Source organism: Pectinophora gossypiella, chromosome 4, assembly GCF_024362695.1.
Source record: "Pectinophora gossypiella chromosome 4, ilPecGoss1.1, whole genome shotgun sequence".
Classification (NCBI taxonomy): domain Eukaryota; kingdom Metazoa; phylum Arthropoda; class Insecta; order Lepidoptera; family Gelechiidae; genus Pectinophora; species Pectinophora gossypiella.
The window spans coordinates 3,708,342-3,731,130 of record NC_065407.1 but is presented as its reverse complement, the minus strand read 5'-3'; the positions used below and the strand labels follow the sequence as shown (position 1 = coordinate 3,731,130).

The following is a 22,789-nucleotide window of genomic DNA, read 5'->3' as shown; positions in this document are numbered from 1 at the left end:
TACCTTCATCTTTTACTGCTTTCCTTGTTTTGATGAAAGAAATGTATAAAGACACAAAAGGAACGTTTATATCCCCGGCTTTTTGTAATTGGAGCAAGCATAGTGGGTTTTAAAGCAAACTGGGTCTCATTAACGTCAGGTCTTATTTCTGACGCGACACTGGCTACTTGCAATAAGGACTGAAATGTACCCCGGACACTCCATACTAAAATCTCATTCTTATTCATCTTACCGCGACAAATCGCGCATCTTAGTGCGAGCGAGACAGATCGCGCGCTCACTTCCTTACTCCTTAGCAGCTTACGGTCATTTAAGACTACGACTCAGAGGGGGGACGTCAGCGCCCGATAAGAATAGGTGCGGGACGGAGAGTTACCGTTCTACTACAGTAACATACTATGCATCAATAGTTATACACGTATCTAGTAGATTCTTTAATCTATGGTCGAGGCGAAAAAAGATTGTATTTGGGCGACATCTGTCATGCGGAACTTTTAATGCTTATTAGATTAAAGATTCCAAAGCAGATTTAAGAAGCGGATGTTAGTGGTAGAGTTTGAAGAGGATAACCTAGACTGCCCCAGATCATTAGATAGGCGAACAAACCGTGATTAAATTCAGGAGGAATGCTTTAAAGACCCAGACCTACGGGGTATAATGTAGAACCCTTGCCCAGGGATACGGGTGAAGACCTCAACGATGGCACAGGCGGAGATAGGAGTCATCGGTACGGCAATGCAGGACGGAAGGGGCAAGTCACAGGGACTGTAACCTGGAACCTAACAGAGGGCAGCAGTAATGGTCAGTACTATTCAGAGGCCGAGGACAGGAGTCCTATTACCATCCCACTCGCATCAGACAGAGTACTGCGGGACGGAAGGCAAGAGGGAAACCACTGCCCTATTTTTCCCTAAAAAGTATCATGGAGAATGCTACACCTACAAGAGCGTGGCTCTTAAATTAGTGATGATGCTTTAAAGAAAAGCCAGGTCATAAATACTCTATACCGGTAAGCATGTGGATGTCAGGATAGTAGGAAGTGTAATTCCGATGTTTGCGCATCAATATTGCCTAATGGATAAACGGAATTAATCATTCGGCTGTTTTGCGCCACAACACGGCAATTTAGAAACAGATTAAAGGGACAGTTTGCACAATATTTTGTACAGGCCGTCTTTATTGCTTTATCGATAATGAAAGACCAATTTATTTGATCCCCTCAAGACGTAAATTGTGAGCTTGTGGCTAGGATTATTGGATTTGTGTATCCACGTAATCCCGTGTAAGTACTTTCATAGCTAATGGAAAGCTTATCTGGTGAACACCAAAGTTGAGGGTTGTTCAATGTCTAGACAAACAAATATAACGTTACGCAAATTCACGTTCAGTTCGCTTTGATAATTCATCTGCCGACTATGTATACAGGGTACTAGTGACATCGTAACGAAATGTAGCACATTATTCTGAGGTAATACCAAGTGGAATTTTCCATCGCAAAAGTATAGATTTAAAAATAATAAAAAAAAATACAATACAAATCATGAATTTTAGCAATAATCGTGTGTTTATATGACCATCGTGTGACCTCTAAAGGTAGTCTTTACCCAAATTGTAATTTGTTGTATTGTTAATAAAATTTAATATAATCTATGGTCATCACCAGGGTAAGGTGTTCTACAAGTGTGCAATTAACAAACTTAATGAAATAACTTCAATAATAATGAGGATCTCTAATCCCCATCACGTTTATTAGAAGCATAAACTATACAAACTTAATTAAAGAAATGAAAAAATAACAAATTGTTATTTGTATAGGGCCTGAGTACTCTTAGGGACTACCCTAACAAAATGTCAATATTAAAATTTTAATACAAAGTAAGCAAATGAAAAGTTATAAACGTCATTCAGCCTACTTTAGGAGACAATTCTCTTAAAAATTGAAAAAAAAAAATACAACTGCATGAAAAGCAAAAATATTCAAATGCAAAAACATTCAAATTAGTTACTTATAATAGCACAAATGTTTTATTAAAAAAATACTTTCAAAATTACCTTACATACCCCATTGCTATTTAACATTTGTTGACATTGCGCACTTACTTTTATATGCGCAAATGTTAAATTGCCATATTGCTTTTTAGATGAATTGGTTTGATGCGGCTTTTTGGACCCCCTGAGATCAGTGAGTAATTTAAAACCGAGACATAAAACAAATTTCGTCTCGTGTGAAAAATATGACTTTTCACTTCTACCAGCGAGAAAAATCTATCTGTCGAACTATTTACGCTGTGTCTAGCAATTCCCTAGTGTATAGCAATCCCTTTTAGTTATGAACCCGGGGAAAAGATATACTTAACAAAATTATGGTAAAAATGAGACCTTGAACTGTGTATATCTATACAGGGTGTTAGTGACATCGTAACGAATACAGAGGGGATGATTCAGCTCATTATTCCGAGTTAATATCAAGTGGAATTTTACCATCGCAAAAGTATAGAATTGGAAATAATTTAAAAAAATATCATGAATATTGCGACAGAAAAATCAACTTGATATTAACTTGGAATCATGGTCTAAATAATAATAGTAAAAAAGTTTATTAAAGATAACACCTACGACACACATATACATTTACGACATTAAAATATACACACATTAATATTCAATCAATATTGAATCATCCCCCTCAGTATTCGTTACGATGTCATTAGCACTCTTTATATTACTAACAGTATCCTTAATTCTTTAACTAATCACATTACATTTACTTTCTGAACTACATAAAAAAATACGTCTGGTTCTATAATTGACACTTACATTCAAATATAAAATATCTACCCTACTTAGGTAACGACATAACATAAACAGCCTATATACTATATACGTCCCACTGCTAGGCACAGGCCTCCCCTCAATCAACCGGAGGAGGTATGGAGCATACTCCACCACGCTGCTCCACTGCGGCAACGACACATTACATTTTTTTCCTTCGCTTTGTCATTATCCTATTACCCTTAGATAGGTAGAAATATAACTATAATCATACAAGCAGGGGGTAAACAATTTAAATAACGAAGCATTTCACGACATTGCTGTTCGCGATTGCTCTACGTCGTCGACGCAATATAGTCAACTTTCCGACTCTGATCACGCTTGGGGTAAACAAGTCTAATGATACTCAGCCCGCCGCCGGCCAGTCGCGCGCATCCGCCCGCCCCAACCACCTGTCTCGCACATCTTTGTCAAACTGAAATTGAATTACCCCACGCATTGGGATTACCCTCACACGTCGACAATGGGTAAGTCGGTTACGATGTTTTATTAGATAATATATAAACGTGAAAATAATTTAGTGGACGTTTTTCAAGTTGGATAATTTTGACGCGTTCCACCGAAAGTTTCGACAAGTTTTTACACGTTGACAGAATTGTGGCTTTTTATAAATAATTGTGTTCTAGTTCTATTTTTAAGTAAAACTGCCTGTATTATCTATTCGACTTTATCGGCACTGAATTTCATTTTATCAGTAAAGTGCAAATACGTTTTATTTCAACAATAAGGTGTCGTCCTCACGAACTATAAGGAACTGCCTGTACGTATTTAATTATGTCGTTTATTCGGGCACTAATAGGCATAAGGCAACAATAAAAAAGTGCCCTGTGTGTTTATTGCAAATGGAACGTAATACAGATTTAAACTACTCAGATCACTCTTCTGCGGAAGAAACCTCTAAGTTCTAAAAGCTTTTTTAAAGAACCTATTTTACCTGAAATGAGTGACTTTTCATCTCACTTTCCTTAAAAATAATATAGATGGCGCTTTAAAGATGTTCCTTTGTTTAACCTTCTAATTTCGTGGATAACATACATATGCAATTTTTATCTTTGGTTTTGGGTATAAAATGATGACCCATTTTATTACACTGAGGTACAATTACATCTTCCACCCGTTATTATTGTAACTGGAGCTAAGTGTGTAATAGGGGGCGAATTCAGTGGTGTGGAGCCCGAGTCGAGATTCGAATCCGGGACACTAAGATAATAATAATAATAAAGTCCGGAACTCCATAGGCCCGAGATATGGAAACGACATAACAATAATAAAAATAATAATAATAAGTCTACAGGGCTAAAAAATGTTAAATGAACGGTGTAATGAGTTCATCCTAAACTCCTACTGCTAGACACAGACCTCCCCTCAATCATGTGGATGGGGCGCTGCCCCAATGTGGGTTGACGAACCATTATCATATGCGACAGATATGCTGTATGGGTCGGGAAGACCAAGAAGAGCTTACATGGCACAAATTAAAGAGAAGGCGAACGTCACGTCTTATAAAGAAATCTAAGATGTAGCTTTTGATAGACAATAATGGAGAATGCTTCACCGACAAGAGCGTGGCTCTTAATTTAGTGATTTAATACATACATATACCACCTATTTCGCGTTGGCATAGACAGAGGTTAGCGTCAGAACCCCTGCAAGTGCGATATTTTATGTTTGGAGACTATGAAAGTTCAATACCTTTTTGATATATTTGGTATTAGCTGGACACTATTAACTAGACAGACACGGAATTTCACTTGCTACAATCCTTACACACCACTTTCGCTTCTTCCACTCACATCGAAGCCGTATGCAAATACGAGGAATCTCTAGTAATCTGGGCGACAAAGGGAAGACACATTCCCAGTATTGGGATGTACGCAGCCTGTTTATGTTATGTTAATTTATGTTTCTAGCGCACCAATGGCGTAATATAAAGCTATCTGCATAACGGCAATGCTTTCGAGTATATTCTCACTACACTGATTCCGTATTGTTTCGATTAACAGCGCGCTTGAATCCAAATGAGATGAGCGAGTCATAGAAGTATGTTTACATTTTATTTATGTATGACATTCGCTGTTTGAACGTGAGGTTGTGTTTGTATACGGCACTCCAGAGTATGAGATAAAAGACTGCTGATTCTAGTTGATTACATATGTATTTTTTTTTTCAATTCACACACATTCTATAATACTAACATTTCATCACTAATTTAAGAGCCACGCTCTTGTCGGCATGGCATTATCTATGCTACTTTTTTAGGGAAAAATAGGGCAGTGGTTTCCCACTTGCCTTACGCCCCGTAGTACTCTGTCTGACGCGAGTGGGCTGGCGCCCAGAGTAGTCTATTTAAAACCGTATTAGGACTCCGGTCCTCCGCCTCTGAATAGCACTGATAGTTACCTACTGCTGCCCTCTGTCAGGTTCCAGGTTACAGTCCCTGCGACTTGCCTCTTCATTACTTTATACATACTAACATTATTACATCCGATTTTTAAATCTATATTGTTAAGTAATCTTTACAACAGTGTCAGTCTGAAAGAATTAGACTTCACGTGCGAGGCTGTGTCCAAGGCTGTGTTTATACTGGGCTCTCCATAGTTTAACCACCCGATTAGCTTTGTCTAATACTGATATGATAACAGTGACGCTCGCAGTGTGTGTTTGCCACCTTTACATTGCGCATTTTTTTTCCTTCTATAAAGGTAAGTACTAGTAAACAATATTAATAAAAAACTAAAACCCGACTACGGAAAATGACGCTTTAAAAGATTTGAAACAAGAAAAAAGATATATTTCTCATAAATTATTCCCAATAGTGATGTTTTTAGTCGTGGTCATAAAACCGCTGGATATTTAAGACGCTTCTAGTGACACCTCATTTGTTTAATTCTGACAAGTAGTTTAGAAGTTAGGTTGGAATAGACGTGCTTACTTATACATGCATAGCGTTCAAACACATAACCCTGCTTTTTGCTTCGCCGCAGTCGGGTAACGAGGATAAAGCTAGTCACATCCGAATGTGATTTTTCAAAAAAGCGCTTATTTGGTTTTCTTTATAAGGCGACGATTTACGTCACTCTGCTAGGCACAGGCCTCCCCTAATCAACTGGAGGGGAGTACAGAGCATGCTTCCACCACCACGCTGCCCCATTGCGGGTTGATGGAGGAGTTTTAGCTAGCAGCCCGAGACCAACGACTTAACGTGTTTTCCGAAACAAGGAATCTTACTATTCCGGACATTCGGTGATTCAAGCCTGATGTCGCTACCCATTTGTCCGACCACCGGGTGAGAGCCTTCAGCGTTCCCCATTTGTCCGGCCAAGTAGTTATATGCAGTAGTTATATCCGGCAAATTTACAATAAGTCACAAAAAAAGCCCTGATGTCAAAAGTCTCAAAAACTGTTTTCCACAGTGTCCTCATCGGGAATCGAAGCCGGACTTTCCAAATAGCTCATTGGTAATGTAGGTAGGTATTCCTGAGAAAATGTTTCGGAACCAATATTTCATTCATACGTATATCACTTTTAATGAGATTTTGACTCAAATTGTCTAGTAAGTTAATACATACATAAATTCACACCCGTAATCGCTAATGGGCTGGGCAGAGCCAAAAGTAATCAAAGACAACTTGCATCCACTGTTGATAGGATGCCATAAGTTAATATTAATTCTAAAGTAAGTACATAATGTACACGTACGGTCACGAGTACTAATATGATACACTTTGAAACCATGTCACATTAACTTTTTTGACAAATTAAGCCGTAAGTCTCATTAACCATCAAATATATTAGTGCGACAGGGTTCTAAAATGTGTACATGATATTGTTCATGACTGTACATAGTGTAAATATCACCGTACCTAAATAGATTTTTCTTTATAAGTACTCTGAGAAACTAAGTAAAGGTCAAAAGTTCTTCACACATAGTGTCAATATTTAGTTGTTTAAAAGTAGGTTAAGTACAGTTACGGGCAGGTTACGGGCGATTGCGAGTTGGTGAATAATAAAACAAAATGGTTGACTTTTTAATTTTTTATATCGCATGATAGTTGGAGAAGTCGACATCGTAATGAAACATGAAAGATGTGTAGGTTACCTAAGTATTTCCGCTACTCTTATACTCCGACCAAGTACTTAGTTAATGCCATACTATGCGGCAAATCTACAATAAGTCACGTCAAAACATAAAGCAATTGTTGTACGGTTGTCGAAGACGGTACATTTAATAACATAAAATCTCGTCTATTTCCTATTACAAGGTGTTAGTGACATCGTAACGAAAACTTTGAGGAATGATTCAGGCCATGATTCTTGAATTGATATCAAGTGGAATTCCATTAAACCTAGAATTAAGAGGCATGACATGATTCATATGTAAAGTAAAACACCCGAAAACAGAATGCTTTTTTGCGTTTGCAATCTTATTTGCAGTTTCTCTTCTATCGTGTGGGTTGTGAGGTGGAGTACCAACCTCATCAACCCTGGTGTCAGGATAAACATTGGTGGGTAGGGTATTTGCAGTTGGTAAACTAATATCCACCTATGTCTATGTACGGAGACAATAGTTTTTCAACGGCAAGAAAGCACTGCAGAAACTTGACCGGCTCTTTGTACGCATGTGTGTCTGTAGACCAAATATAGGTATGTTTTTATTTACTATAATCTATTTATCATATATGAAGCTTTTGTATACAAAATTCCCCACAAAACCTTTGTTATTGTTGTTATTTACAGAAAATCTTTTATCTCTTTGTGTTGCCTATAACAATGCGTCTATAAGTAAAAGGACATTCTCGATAACACTATTATATTTAGCCGTTGCTATCGAAAAGCTTCAAAGAACTACTTTCTTCGCGTAAATAGTACAGTCACGAGCATATTCACATGACAAAAGATGATTATCGCACGAGCAGCGGTGAAGAAAAACATCATGAGGAAACCCAAACTCCCGAGAAATGCGTTTTAGAGGTTTTGGGCTCGTTTTCGCTTCGCGGGTTGGAAGGTCAGACAGGCAGTCGCTTCTATAAAAACCGGACCTGTCAAGTCTTCAGGTTAGGTCAGCGGACCCGGTGCAAAAGGTTCAAGCTAAGGAGATAATAAACCTATCGTACATACACACAGTTAAATGAAGCATTTGATGTGTATTTGAGGTTTTGACAAATAATTGAATTGACGAAACGCGAAAATTACTAGTTGTCATATATATTAGTCACAATACCGTAACCTTCTAAGTGTAAAAATGTTTTAGCGTATGTGATGTGGCTGTACTTTAAAAATAAATAAATAGTTAAGCTTTTGATTTGCATAGCCTCGTAAGCCCTGGGGTCCTCTGAGAAGGACCAAATAATTGTAGTCATAAAGGCCGAAGGTTTTGAAATAGTTTGTTCTAATAATCAACGAAGGTACTTTTAAAAGGACCAAAACTTTGCCTGTCAATTTAATTCAAACCTTTGCGCCGATTGAGAAAAAAAGTATTTTGTCTATGAACTAGTTCATTCAATTTCGTGAATAGGTGGCTTTAATAAAAAAGAAATATGTATCACTTGTCGTAATTTGTCATTTTATTGGTAAAGATGGCGCGCACACGGCGACGAGGTAAAAAAAAATCAAGTTAATAATCGAATTTCGTAGTTTTTCATACACATTATTTTCAGAAATCGCAGGTAAGATAATAATCAACAACATGACATAGTTATTTTATCAATTTTGTATCGATATCGTTAGCAATATGAAAACAAACTTTTTTAGTCCTTTGCAAGGGACTTTAGGTGTCATGTCCGGATATTTTTCAAAAAGTTTTTGAAATTGTTATATGTGATTAAACCATACCGATATAGACTGACTTGCTTACGTGATCTTATGATTAAAAAAAACTACCGTCTTCATTTTATTTCCTTTTTCCTTCTAATGATGATCTAAACTGACACCATGAATTATTTTTTTTCCTAATAATATAAACCTAATGTACTTCCAGAGGGACTAATCACAAACTACATCATAAAAACTAAAACTCGTTACTTATTTTATATTTAAATATGTAAGTATATACACATATTTATGACGTACAAATAGGTATGTATGTTAATGAAAAAATACATAACCCTTTATAATAATAATATTTTTCAAATTTTACTAAAAGTAGTGACTCAAACCGGGAGTCCTTCTGGAAGAACTAAAAAAAAACGTAATTTTTTCAAAAATGTCTTCTATTCATCCTTACATAGGTCTCCACTTAATTTGAACCCGATCGGATAACTCTAACACTTTAAAATTTGTACCTGAAGTGCTCGGCCTTTACGACTACAAAAATTTGGTCCTTTTCAAGGTACCACCGTCGTTTATTACTTCGAAATCGTAATTATGCTTCGGCGTTACGAGGATAGGATAAGACTAATCTAGGATTTGACGATTTACGAAATTGGCAAATTAAGCTTTTGACAGTTGCCTGCGAAGTCTTATAGTCGGCGATAAATCTTACCACCTATCACATTGATCTCTCGGAAAGCTCGGTGAAGCGTGGGTACTTAGTTCATCTTGCGATGGATGTTCCTCTGACTAGCCTGATTGGGAATATAACATAACATTGCATCACGCCTGTATATATTCTCGAACTTTCTAGGCTACGTTCACTAAAAACAGTATAGATTCTCTTCGACACGGTAAGAATATAATATAGATGGCGTCGTTCAGCATTTAACGTGATAATTGGGTCGTGTACTAGGTTGAAGATAAATTATGAAATTCTAATTATTAAATAAAGGCATATTTAAAACTAACGAAAAACGTTTTCTTTTTTCTATTTAACTTGTTTATGAATTTTAATTAAGAAAAACGTAATAATAAGTTCGACATTTTATCACGTTCCTCTATGACGTCACAGCGTGCTTTTTCATACAATTTCCCTAGTAATTTCGTGTTTTGACGTTTAGTAAAAAGTAACTGATTTGACTAGTTGGAAACTAGCCTATTACCTATTTCTCATTACTCGGGTACATAATTATTCCAAAACACAATGTAATGGCAGAAGTATAATATAATTGTTGCTTGACATTTACATCACATTATGTAGAATTACGTTGCTAGCTATAGGTATCGCTTTTCTTTATTTTAAACAAAGAAAAATATGTACAGCGCCATCTACTTATGTTGTTTTTGAGGAAGCCTGCCTGCCTGCCTGTAAGTAACGAATACTGAGGGGGATGATTCAGACTATGATACTGAGTTGATATTAAGTGGAATTTTCCGTCGCAAAATTCATGTTCTTTTTGGGTTTTTTTAAATTATTTTCAGTTCCATACTTGCGACGGAAAGGTCAACTTGACATCAACTCAGAATAATGGCTTGAATTATACCTCAAAGTTTTCGTTACGATGTCACTAACACTGTATAGTACGGTAAAGTAGATAACTCTCCACACCGCACCAATTCAAAACAGCTGTTTATGTGTGTGAGAGAGGCTGTGTGTGTAATACATACAAGTGTATGCTCGTGACCATACACGCTTGTGTAATGGGTTGTTGTCGGTATCTGGCGATCGATGTCTCTGTAGGTAATATCGTTATCTTGCAGATAAACCGTGGGCAGGGAGAATCAAGCTCGGCCCGCTATGGAACGCCATGTCATATAGCGAGTATGAAGATGACGTCGCCTCTTCCACACTGAGAACTGCATACGGTTAGTGGACAATTTACACACACATACATACATTCATCATCATCAGCCCATTAGCGTCCCCACTGCTGGGGCACGGGCCTTCCCTATGGATAGGGAGATCGGGCCTTAAACCATCACGCGGGCCCAGTGCGGATTGATGGTTATTAATGACTGCTAATGCAGCCGGGACCAACGGCTTAACGTGCCATCCGAAGCACGGAGGAGCTCGAGATGAAAACTTTTTTTTTTGTGGTCACCCATCCTATGACTGGCCTTTGCGAAAGTTGCTTAACTTCAACAATCGCAGACCGAGCGCGTTTACCGCTGCGCCACCGAGCTCCTCCCGTACATACATACATTAATGTACAACTATATTGCACGATGCATGTAATCTCCTGACGAACACAATCATAACCTCACCTTTTAAGTAAATATTAGGTACTTGATTTGATTTGTTATTGTATTGTTTTACATACATAACCTAATGGCCTCCGAGGTCCCGGGTTCGAATCCCGGTCGGGATAAATCTAGTTTGGTTAGGACATTACAGGCTGATCACCCGATTGTCCAAAAAGTAAGATGATCCGTGCTTCGCCGGTTATCATATGCACGTTAAGCCGTAGGTCCCGGTTATTACTTACTGATGTAAGTAGGTAGTCGTTACATGAGTCATGTCAGGGGCCTTTGGCGAGTTAATAGTAACCCTGACATCAGGGTTGATGAGGTTGGTGATCCACAGCCATAATTATATAATTATAATAATATAAATGAAGTGAATGAAGGCAGAATAATATTATTCTGTCTTCTTTTTCTATCGTGGACCAGTGGTTGGGCGTTGGGCTCAAGATTCGCAGGTCTTAGGTTAGATTTCCGGTGGGGACATATCACAAAAATCACTTTGTGATTCCTAATTTGGTTAGGTTAGGACATTACAGGCTGATAAGCTGATTGTCCGAAAGCAGGATGTTAAGCCGTTGGTCCCGGTTATTACTTACTGGTGTAAGTAGGTAGTACATGAGCCAAGCCAGGGGCCTATGGCGGCTCAATAATAACCCTGACACCAGTGTTGTTGGGGTTGGTTATCCACCTCACAACCCACACGATAGGAGAAGAAGACATACTGGTGGAGAGTATCAAGTAATCAGGAGACTTTGCATCCAATTGTGATACGGAGTCCTTAGTTGCGTGTGATGAACTGTAGAGGTAGATATAAATGCAGGTAAACAGCTCATAATGTCGCTCTGTCGGTTTTTACGACATGCCAGGGAATATGAGCAGTTTAACTTTTATTGACTCCTAGTCTAGCAGAGGACGATTAGTTTACCTACTTCAAATTTAAACATACTATACTACGCTGTCGGCTTGATAACGATATACGTTAGATAGAAAACATTTTGCATGGATACAATCAGGTCACAGTGGTTAACACGCTCGTCCCAGCTGGACAAGAGCTGCGGCTTTAAGTCCCGACCGAGTCAGATGTTTCAGGTTTAATTTTCACATACACCATAAACTCAGACCTATTTCCCTCCTTTTTTTTTGACGTGACTTATTGTTGATTTGCCGCAGATGGCATTAACTACTTGGCCGGAACCTATTTCTCACCGGTGTAAGGACAGGCTATGGAATTCCATTTGCTTCGATCCTGTCATACCACTGTTATTCCTTCACAAAATCAAAGTTTAAACAACCATAACTGTATTATTCTGTCTTCTTCTTCTGTCGTGGTTCAGTGGTTGAACGTTGGACTTGTTTTCTTGTGATCCCTAGTTTGGTTAGGACATTTCAGGTTGATAACCTCATTGTCCGAAAGCAAGATGATTAGTGCTTCGGAAGGCACGTTAAGCCGTTGGTCCCGGTTACTACTTACTGATGTAAGTAGTCGTTACATGAGCCATACCAGGAGCCTTTGGTGGCTTAATAATAACCCTGACGCCAAGGTTAACGAGGTTGGTAATCTACCTCACAACCCACACGATAGAAGAAGAAGACGGTGTAGGGATTTGCCAATCTGCGTAGGTTGTGTTTACAAATTGCCCTCAGCGCGCAGGACATAACAGAGGTACACGAAATACATTACCTACGTCACTTAGGGAGGCGCTATTCTTAGCTTTCTTGCACTTGAGTTACTTCGTGATTGTTTTTTGTTTATTTACGAAAGGGTAGCGTTTCACCACAATCTCACCTGATGGTACAGAATAATACTTAATACCTACGTATAGAACGGTAACGTTCAGAAACAGCATATGATATGTTCAGCAACTGGTTGTGAAAAATATTTTGCCATGATGGAGAATGTATTACATATTCGCAACTGGTTGCGTATTAAGACAAAACATTCTTGATTCACAACTAGTTGCCAACAAAGGAGTAAAATCCTTCCTTTGCAACTGGTTGCAACAGCGCCCAGAATGGCGCAGGCTTGTGGTGGGGCGAGTCCACGGGTTCCAGCAACAGCGTACAGCAGACCTCGACGCTAAACGTGACGAATTGAAGGCCCTTCCCTTGCCGCTATTCAATACAATTACCGAAATTGTGTGCTCACATGCCCTTACTGTGGGCGGGAGTGTACCGTGAAGATCAGCAAGACATCAGCGTAAAGTAGATAACTCTCCGCCTCGCACCAATTCGTATCGGCCTCACCCCCTCTGGGTCTTATTTTGGTCATAAATGGTCGTAACATGCGAAGGAGTAAGAAAGAGAAAAAAACAAAGAAAAGGTATAACAAAAGGAAGGCTTATTTCTAACAGAGATTAAAAACAAAATAGTAAACGATTGAATCGGCCAGATAAAGATATAGGCAATCATATCGTAGATGAATAATTTTGAATTTAGTAATCTGAATTTTGTAATTTGTCTTTGACCTAGGAAACTGCCCCCAATTTGCCTATGACGTTGGTCTAACAGAAGGCTCGGCGATGTGCGGGTACTTATTTCATCAATCAATATGTTTTTTCAGTCAATCAGAAATTTCTGCCAGGCAACATTAGGGTGGAAAAAGTTAAGCTTCATCTTGCGATGAATGTACCTCTGACTACCCCAATTGGGATATAGTCATGAGCTTATGTTATGTTATGATTGCCGAGAGACAAGAAGCTCTGTAGGTATATGACTGTTATTTGAGTTTGTTGATTTGCCTAATTACAAGGGAAAGTGCGGCCTTTAATGGCTTTGTGCTTCGTAAGGCTTCTTATCTCGTCACCCAGTTACACAAACAATGTAATTATGTACCTATACAGCCTACACGCATCACTATACATTATAATTGGGAGACGTGTCAGTCTCAAAAAGATTTTTGCATAACACATAACCATAGAATAAGGAATATTATATTACTACGTATAGAACGGCAACTCTACGCTCCCCACCAGCGGCTGAGCTTCAAAAATCTCAGTTGCTCGGTGAAGAGTGAGTACGGTCAGGAGCATTAAAATATAATATATTTATTTTTAATATTTTTTTATTTTATTTTATTTATTTTTATTATATTTAATATTGTTGGATTAATTTTGGATTAATTTAAAAATCATTTAATATGTATACACTTTGGTACCACGTCACATTAACTTTTTTGACAAACTGAACTCACTGAATCTCAAATATGAGTGGGTACATTATATACTCATGACTGTACTTAGTTTATCATAAGATGTGTGTAAGTACCTCTCACTACCTCGACTGCGTGCTTATGTTATTAGTTATTTCACATCCCGGACACTTCATACAAACAACCTCGATTCACACAGACACCTCACATTGACGTTATCGTACACGCGCATCTGTGTGTGACGTGTGATGACATACGATTGAAGACTGAAGTAAAGGGGGTGAGGTAAACCTAGCTCAGCCGCTGGTGGGGGGCGGAGAGTAGCCGTTCTATTCGTAGTATTATTCTTTATTCTATGCTATGACTGTCTTTGTTCCAGTAGAAACTGTATCAAAGCCGCAAGCGCGTGTAGCGTCAGTACCGTGGATCAACCACGGGAACGCGTGGAGTGCAGCCGTGGGGGCCATGTTTGGAGCCGGGACTGTGCTGGTCATCGCTGCTGCTCTTCTGCTGTGGCGGCGGCCGAGGAAGAGAGAGACTCCGCTCCTCGCGCCTTTGGACCTTGGACATAATGTAAGTTTTTTCACGCATGTACCTAGTTATATCACTTTCTCGGTCCGATTCAGTGTTTTGCTGTTCTTAGGAATGTTCCCACAGTGGGAATGTCCCTTTTGTAAAAAATCTTTAATAGTAAGGAAAGGATACTTGGCTGATTTTTTATTCACCTCTCCAAGACGAGGAAAGCGAAGCGCGTGGATAGGGTACTACCTACCTTTTCAAGAAACCTTTCCTCGATTTTATTAACCCGCATAACTCAGGTTCATAGGTCAGGATTATACCAGATAAATCAATTTCTCAAATTTCTCAGGATATATTGTCAGCAGTGGGCATATTAAACATGTAAAAATTCACTGACTCACTAACGATCATCATAATTGTTCGTATACAACGTGTTGTTTTCACTGAACCCTGGCCTTTTTTGGTGAACTGCGGCACCCATATACCTTTATGTTTTCCAACTAAATATTAATGTGTTAATGTTTATTGTAATATTTTAATGTTGTTAATGTATATGTGTGTCGAAGGTTTTACCTGAATAAACTTTTTTTTTGTTTATCCAGCCTTCTAAGAGGCTGAGGGACGTAAGAATTTTCTTCTTCGCAATGTCACTCATTATCAGGTCTAATGTAGAGCTAAGCTTCTTAACTCTACACGCCCTAACTATACAAACAATAAGTTGACATACTCTCTCTCTCTCTCTCTTTAGGCAAAATATGTGATTTGGATTGATAATTGGATTCTGTTCAAACCACACTCATTCTACACTACTCTTCTTATTATATATAAATAATATATTTTTGCAATAATAATCTCGAAATAATAGCTCGAGACCTTTGCGCTTTAGAGAGCTAAAGCTAAGAAGCTTGCGTGCCGTCCACTTGCACTACGCTAAATCTTAGAGAAAAAATAATTTTATTTCCTTTCTGAGACGTCTACTTTTATAAAGGAAATTAAATTAAATTTTACAATATGACTTGTTCTATTAAAGATCTTGTTAGCGATTTTTTTGATACCAATTTCCATACATGATTCTTATCCCTTTAGCCGTTTTTTTGTTATTTTACTTACAGTGAACAAAGTGGTAGTGTTGTTACCAGTAAGATTAGTGAGACGGCCCAAGAAACTATAGGTACGCGTCACCATGGAGCTAACATTGTTCGATGATCAACATTACACCCATAACAATACCTACCTAGATAAAGTAGAACTATTTAACAATTCAGTCAAATGAAATACTTTTACGAAACGTCAAAACGAAAATTTTCCATGGAATTTGTATGGAAATACTGTCGACGTCATCAGTAAAAACAGTAAAAAGTCCTTACTTACTTGTTTATAATTAAATTTCCAACTTAAGTCAAAAAGAAATATTAAATTGATATTTGATCAATGATCATGTTAGACTGGCTTCCAAATCTAGATTAGCATTTTATAATGTATCTTTGACCCAGTCAAATACCCTATTCATGACGTTTTAAAGACCGGAAGGGTTAACATGGCCACATCGAAGTAATTCATCTAAAAAATCAATATTGCAATTTGACATTTGCGCATATAAGTGCGCAATGCAAACAAATGTCAAATGTTAATATTGCTTTTTTAAATGAATTGCTTCGATGGCCATTTTATTCTCTCAGGTAAAAATAATTCTAAACCGGCGGGTATGCATGATTTTGATGAGTGTGGAAGAACCTAAAGTGGCGTGTTAGGATGCTCAGGATCTTCGTAAGTGGAATACCGTAGTCTCTGCCTATCCTATTGAAAAATATTCGTGTTTTAATGTATGCCAATGCCGCTAGTGTAATGGGTTCGTTTGGACCAGGTCAGATTCAAAACACTTGAACGCCTAGTTGGACGTGACGAAGTTACGTATGTTTCTGATTCTCTACATAGTTTACTTTTTAATTTCGAAATTGTGTCTTTATTTGTCACTTAAAATTAATATTATTTATGTTATATATCCTTATGATAACCTCTTTAATGTCGATAAAAGCCAATACGAGAGTGGATGCAATAAATAGTCCTCGTTAGTGATCTAACCGACTTGCTGCATTTTCATTGTATGGTCTTGTGTTAGTGATACTGTACCGAGTACAGAGGGGGATGTATCAGCTCATTATTCTAAGTTAATATCAAGTGGAATTTTCCGTCGAAAACACAGGTATTTTTCTTTTTTTTATTATTTGAAAAAATCCACTTGATATTAATTCCGAATTCTGATCATTCCCCTCAGTATTCGGTACGGTGTCACTAACATTGTATTTATTTTTTTTGCAAACGGGTGATCGCGGTCAATGCCCAAAATTATCCTAGCCCCAAAAGTGAATAGCTGCATGTTAGCTCAGTAACGATGGCTATTTATTATCTTTTAGCAAAATTGCTACAAGTAATACTAGATAGAACACAATCGATCGGCAAATCTCGACTTATAACATCACTATGCTAATGAACGTCACAACACTGGCTTCTGTACTTTGACAGGTCTATCTCGTACCGCGCATTGAAGCTATTGTAAAACTTTACAATATTGAAATATAATCAATAATTTTACTGAACGTTCTATTTAAGGGGGGTTGGAGCCACACGGACGCAGTTCATCTAAAAAAGTAATGTAACTATTTGATATCTCTTTGTATTGCGCACTTTATTTTTACATGCGTAAATGTCAAATTGATTTTTTATATGAATAGTTTGCTTGTGGGCTTTTTACCCCCTAGTTCAGTACAATTGGTGATTCTATGTCAATATAGAAAATCTTTCACTGTAGGTAAGTTGTTTAAAAATAAACACTGCATCGCAATCCTTCAAACTCTTCAATTCTTGCTAATTAGGTAGTCAAAACAAAGTTGTTTTTAAACTTCCAGAGTTCACCGCGGACCCTAAAGTTATAAGTGGGACGAATACCTCTATAAAAGCTCTTAGCTGATTAAAAACGCCCATTTGAAACGTAGAAATCTTAAACATTCCGTGTGTTGATGGTAGCGATTTTATGGTGTTGTTATACCTAATATATCAGTAGTAAACAAACACATCTGAAGAGGAGTGGTTGTATTATATGTTAGTATATAGGTGATGAGATGTCTCTACATCCCGTACAAGTATATGCAGGTAGCCATACATATATAGGTAAATAAACAGCCTATATACGTCCGGAGGGGGGCGGGTTGGTGGAGGTGTTTTTACGGCTAATAGCCGGGACCAGGACCATCGGCTTAACGTGCCCACCGAAGCATGGAATAATCTTACTTTTTCGAACAATCAGGTGATTCAAGCCTGAAAAGTCCTTACCAAACAAAGTACAGTCTCACAAAGTGATTTCGACAATGTCCCCATCGAGAATCGAACCCGGACCTCCAAATCGTGAGCCTTGCAATGTCTTCTCTGTTACCCTGTAGTTTCTGTCTAAATCGGTATCTCTCCGTTAATAATGACGGTGTCGGTTGTAAATGTTTGCGCATCAAGTCGACCACATCATCGTACGTTAATTCCGATGGCCTCTTTGGACTTACGAGGTTGACGAGCAACTCATATGCTTCCTCACCCATAGTTGCAATCAACGTTGGCAGCTTCAATTCTCTGGCGACCTTGTTGACCTTAAAGTACATCTCCAGTTTGTCTACGTACGACGACCACGACCCTGACCTCATATCAAACTCGCTTAGCTTGCCGATTGACATTGTCTATTTTTTATTATGTTCCTATATTAGCCTTATAAGGCTAATATAGGAACCCTTAGCCTTATACAGCCTCCGTGGTCTAGTGGTTAGAGCGTTAGGCTCACGATCTGGAGGTCCGGGTTCGATTCCCGATGGGGACATTGTCGAAATCACTTTGTGAGACTGTCCTTTGTTTGGTAAGGACTTTTCAGGCTTGAATCACCTGATTGTCCGAAAAAGTAAGATGATTCCGTGCTTCGGAGGGCACGTTAAGCCGTTGGTCCCGGCTATTAGCCGTAAAAACACCTCCACCAACCCGCAGTGGAGCAGCGTGGTGGAGTATGCTCCATACCCCCTCCGGTTGATTGAAGGGAGGCCTGTGCCCAGCAGTGGGACGTATATAGGCTGTTTATGTATTAGCCTTATATTAGCCTGTCGCCACTGAAGTTTTTACTAGGACAGGGAACAATGATACGCACAGCTGATCTTTCAACAGTATATTCCAGACTAATTCAATCTGCCACTACCCTCATTACGGAAACACAATTATGATTATTATATTACCTACATTAAAGTTATAGACACCGTAATGAATACTTTGGGGGATGATTGAGTTGATATATACTTTTTAATTTCAGTTCCACACTTTTGCGACGGAAAATTCCACTTGATATCAAATCAGAATTAGGTCTGAATCATCTCTCAAAATTTTATTCACGATACGATATCACTAACTCTGAATATCTAAAACGTCAAAATAACGTACTATTAATTTTCGGTTTTTCATTCAATCTTTGCTTTAAAGTAGGTAATTCCAATCCTAGTTTACCATTGTCGTGGTCCAACTGCATTTAAAATACTGGTTTCTTACTTAACTATTCCTTAGGTATGCTTTGCTTTCTGAGGATTTGCTCAAAATTCCGACGAAGGTTTATTTATAACGCCACGCTCCCTACCGTCCACTAAATTAAATATATTAAGCGTAAGTACTCAATTTCCTCGGAAAATATCGCGTTCAAGAACGTTATGACCTGTGACATAATTCACGCTTGCAATCCCATTTAGAGTAGGTAAGTAAGCAGGACCACTAGGTACCAATAGGAACTTAGCCTTACTTTCAATGTCGTCTTCTCTGGTGTAGGTTGGTCAATTAGCTACACAACAAACACTTCAGGACTTCGATGCCGACCTCGGCGGTGTAGGGTATTTTCCCTCTTTCAGAGCTTATGGCTATCGGCTCACTAGAGTCGATTACTTTTTTCATATATAATCCTGTCAGATCTTTCCCTGAGGTGATGTTCCCGCCCGTCCGGCGCAGTTGGACACCCTCAGGCCTCTTCTCTTAAATTTTGTTCCGGGTTACCGTTATCCCGTTTTTTACAAGGATCGCTTACCTAACCTGAAGATTTGCCAGGTTCGATTTTTTCACAGAAGCGACTGCCTGTCTGAGGTTTCAACCCCTGAAGATTTATTTATTTTTATTATACTTATTGTAGATTAGACTTATTGTAGAGTAGACTTATTGTAGATTTGCCGCAGATGGCATTAACTACTTGGCCGGACAAATGGGGAGCGCTGAAGGCTCTCACCCGGTACAACGTTTAAGACAACAGGCCTGAGGGTGCCCAGTTGGGCGCGAACCTCGGCTCAGGGCGTCGTCTGAAAGGAAAAAATTTGAAAGAATTAATCAACCCTAGTGGGTCGATAGCGATAAGCGCTGAATGAGGGAAATCGTCGACCACGCCGGCGGGGTCGGTATCGGGGTCCTAACAACCCCTGAAGAGACAACCAGCTCAATACAGGTTAACGCGCATACCTCCGCTTTTCTGGGGAATATGGGTGTCCTCATGATGTTTTCCTTCACCACGTGATAATCATAGGTATGAGATTTGAACACAAATTCGAAAATCATTGCACTGGGGGTTGAACCTGCGTCCTCACAGTGAGAGTCAAGCGTTATTTCAATTGGAATACCACAGCTTCGGCTGTTGCTTATGTTAATGTTTAAGAATAAAAATCACGCGCCTTCCGTGATAGTCTAAAGTTACTTGTTCAATCTTCAACGATGGAAAACGTGATCAATTTATTCCTTGTCACTTCGCTTCTGACGCCTTATCCAAGCTGTGGTCTGAATAACTAAGTAATTTTTATTTTCATTACTGTGTGTTAACAATCATCATCATCACCAGCCCATTAACGTCCTCACTGCTGGGGCACGGGCCTTCCCTATGGATGGATAGGGGGATCGAACCTAAAACCACCACGCGGGCCCAGTGCGGATTGGTGGTTATTAACGACTGCTAATGCAGCCGGGACCAACGGCTTAACGTGCCTTCCGAAGCACGGAGGAACTCGAGATGAAAACTTTTTTTTTGTGGTCACCCATCCTATGACCGGCCTTTGCGAAAGTCGCTTAACTTCAACAATCGCAGACCGAGCGCATTTACTGCTACGCCACCGAGTCCTCTATTGTATGATGTATGTTGTATGTATTGTATGATGTATGTTTCTGTAAAACATATCTACACAGATATGCACTAAATTGTATATAACTATTCCACGAACATCCTGTACCTATTAAGCTGGTTTTCCCTTCGCGGATTGGAAGGACAGACAGGCTTCTGTAAAAAACCGGACCTGTTAAGTTTACAGGTTAGGTAAACGGACCCTGTGAATAACTGGATAATGCTAGGGAGATAATGACATAAACTCACGCCTATTTCCCACCGAGGTAAACAGGGACTATGAAATTCCATTTGTCCACTTCTCTTGCCAGGTTTGATGAGGTTGGTACCCTCACAACCCACACGATAGAAGAAGAAGCCACATAAGGCCGACGTGTCATAGATACCCAAATTAAATCAATGTACTTATTGAATTATAATTGAGTATAGCGACTGTTTGCTAAAGCCATACAATTATGTGTATAACAAAGTTATATGTAATATTAATCATCAATTAGGCCACATACATCGCATAATGAATCGGCGCTCAATGACCTGAAAAGGGGTCAAACTTATTTATCAGATGATATACCTAACCTACGCATTTAATATAACCTACAAATAAGCTTTCCGAATAGCGCCATCTATCGTGTGGCGTTATAAGTAAGTCCTACTTGTAAAATTCAAAATGAGAACCGGTGTGCTTTGTTGGAAGCAGAAATATAAGGGTACGCTAGTACACCAGAGTATTCAGAGATGGCGCTGCAAGTTTCAGTCAGCTACCCAACACTACATTTCTAAATCCAATGATTATAAATGTCTAAAACGTACCTATAATGTTATTAAAACCGCTGAATTCGACTTTATGAGTTTGATTTCAGTTGATAGAATTCACGTCGGTTCCAGAATTTATGCTCGCTCGCCCCCTATTATATGGGACTTAAACATAGCTGGCAAAAACTGGGTGTACAGTCATAAGCAATATACGTAATGTACCCACTTTAGGACTCTGTCGCACTAACATTTTGACATTTAGTGAGACTTACAGTTCAATTTGTCAAAAAAGTTAATGTGACATGGTACCAAATTGTATACATATTTAATGCTCGTGACCGTACTATACACCTCTGTCTACCCTTTCGGGAATGCAGGCGTCATGATACGTTAAATTGTATTACAGGCTGTTGTTTTTCGATACAGTTGGAAACGCACCACTCGCTCATCATGACGAGATCCGTACCTAAATACGTAAAGTATGTTTATGTACCTATAATACTATCAAATATTTAGGCTTTAACCATAGAATACTATGTGTATAGAACGGCAACTCTCCGCTCCCCACCAGCGTCTAAGTTAGGTTTACCTCACCCAATCAACCGGAGGGGGTATGGAGCATACTCCACCACGCTGCTCCAATGTTGCTGGAGGTGTTTTTACGGCTAATAGCCGGGACCAACAGCTTAACGTGCCCTCCGAAGCACGGAATCATCTTACTTTTTCGGACAATCAGGTGATTCAAGCCTAAAAAAATCTTACCAAACAAAGGACAGTCTTGTGATATCGAAAAAAAAGTTCATAACACTTCTTCTTATCGTGTGGGTTGTGAGGTGGAATGCCAACCTCACCAACCCGGGTGTCAAGGTTATTACTGAGCCGCCAAAGGCCCCTGTAACCGGGACCAATGGCTTAATGTACCTCATAACACTGTCAAAATAATTAACAACATTTTTATGAGAAAGCAACCTGTGACGTCATAGAAAAACGTGACAAAATGTCGCACGTTTATTAAAATTAATAAATAAGTTAAATAGAAAAAAACCGTATCTTGTCACCTTTAGATCTGTCTTTATTTAGTAGGTAATCAGAATTTCATAATTTATCTTTGATCTAGGAGACTACCCAATTCACATTAGTACAATTTACTTACTAAATAACTAGCTATCAATGACTTGCCAACCTACCAATTTATACCGAAGCGACTGCTGATCAGAAGCCAAACTACAGAAAAGCCAGATTCAATGTTATCATAAATAATAAATGCCTATATTATGTCTAATTACAATCTGTCACTAAACACTTTATTATCGTTCCAA

The 22,789-nt window shown here is 38.7% G+C and overlaps 1 protein-coding gene across 1 annotated transcript in view; it reads left to right on the top strand.

Annotated features, from left to right (window-relative positions):
- The first annotated feature begins 3,202 nt into the window (after positions 1-3,202).
- Positions 3,203-22,789, top strand: part of LOC126366247 (synaptotagmin-5-like) — an 85,192-nt gene continuing 65,605 nt past the window's right edge. Inside the window, exons 1-3 of the mRNA XM_050009303.1 lie at positions 3,203-3,299; positions 10,405-10,509; positions 14,418-14,608. Coding sequence (XP_049865260.1) covers positions 3,296-3,299; positions 10,405-10,509; positions 14,418-14,608 — 300 coding nt within the window. The 5' untranslated portion in view covers positions 3,203-3,295. The remainder of the gene's footprint in view (positions 3,300-10,404; positions 10,510-14,417; positions 14,609-22,789) is intronic.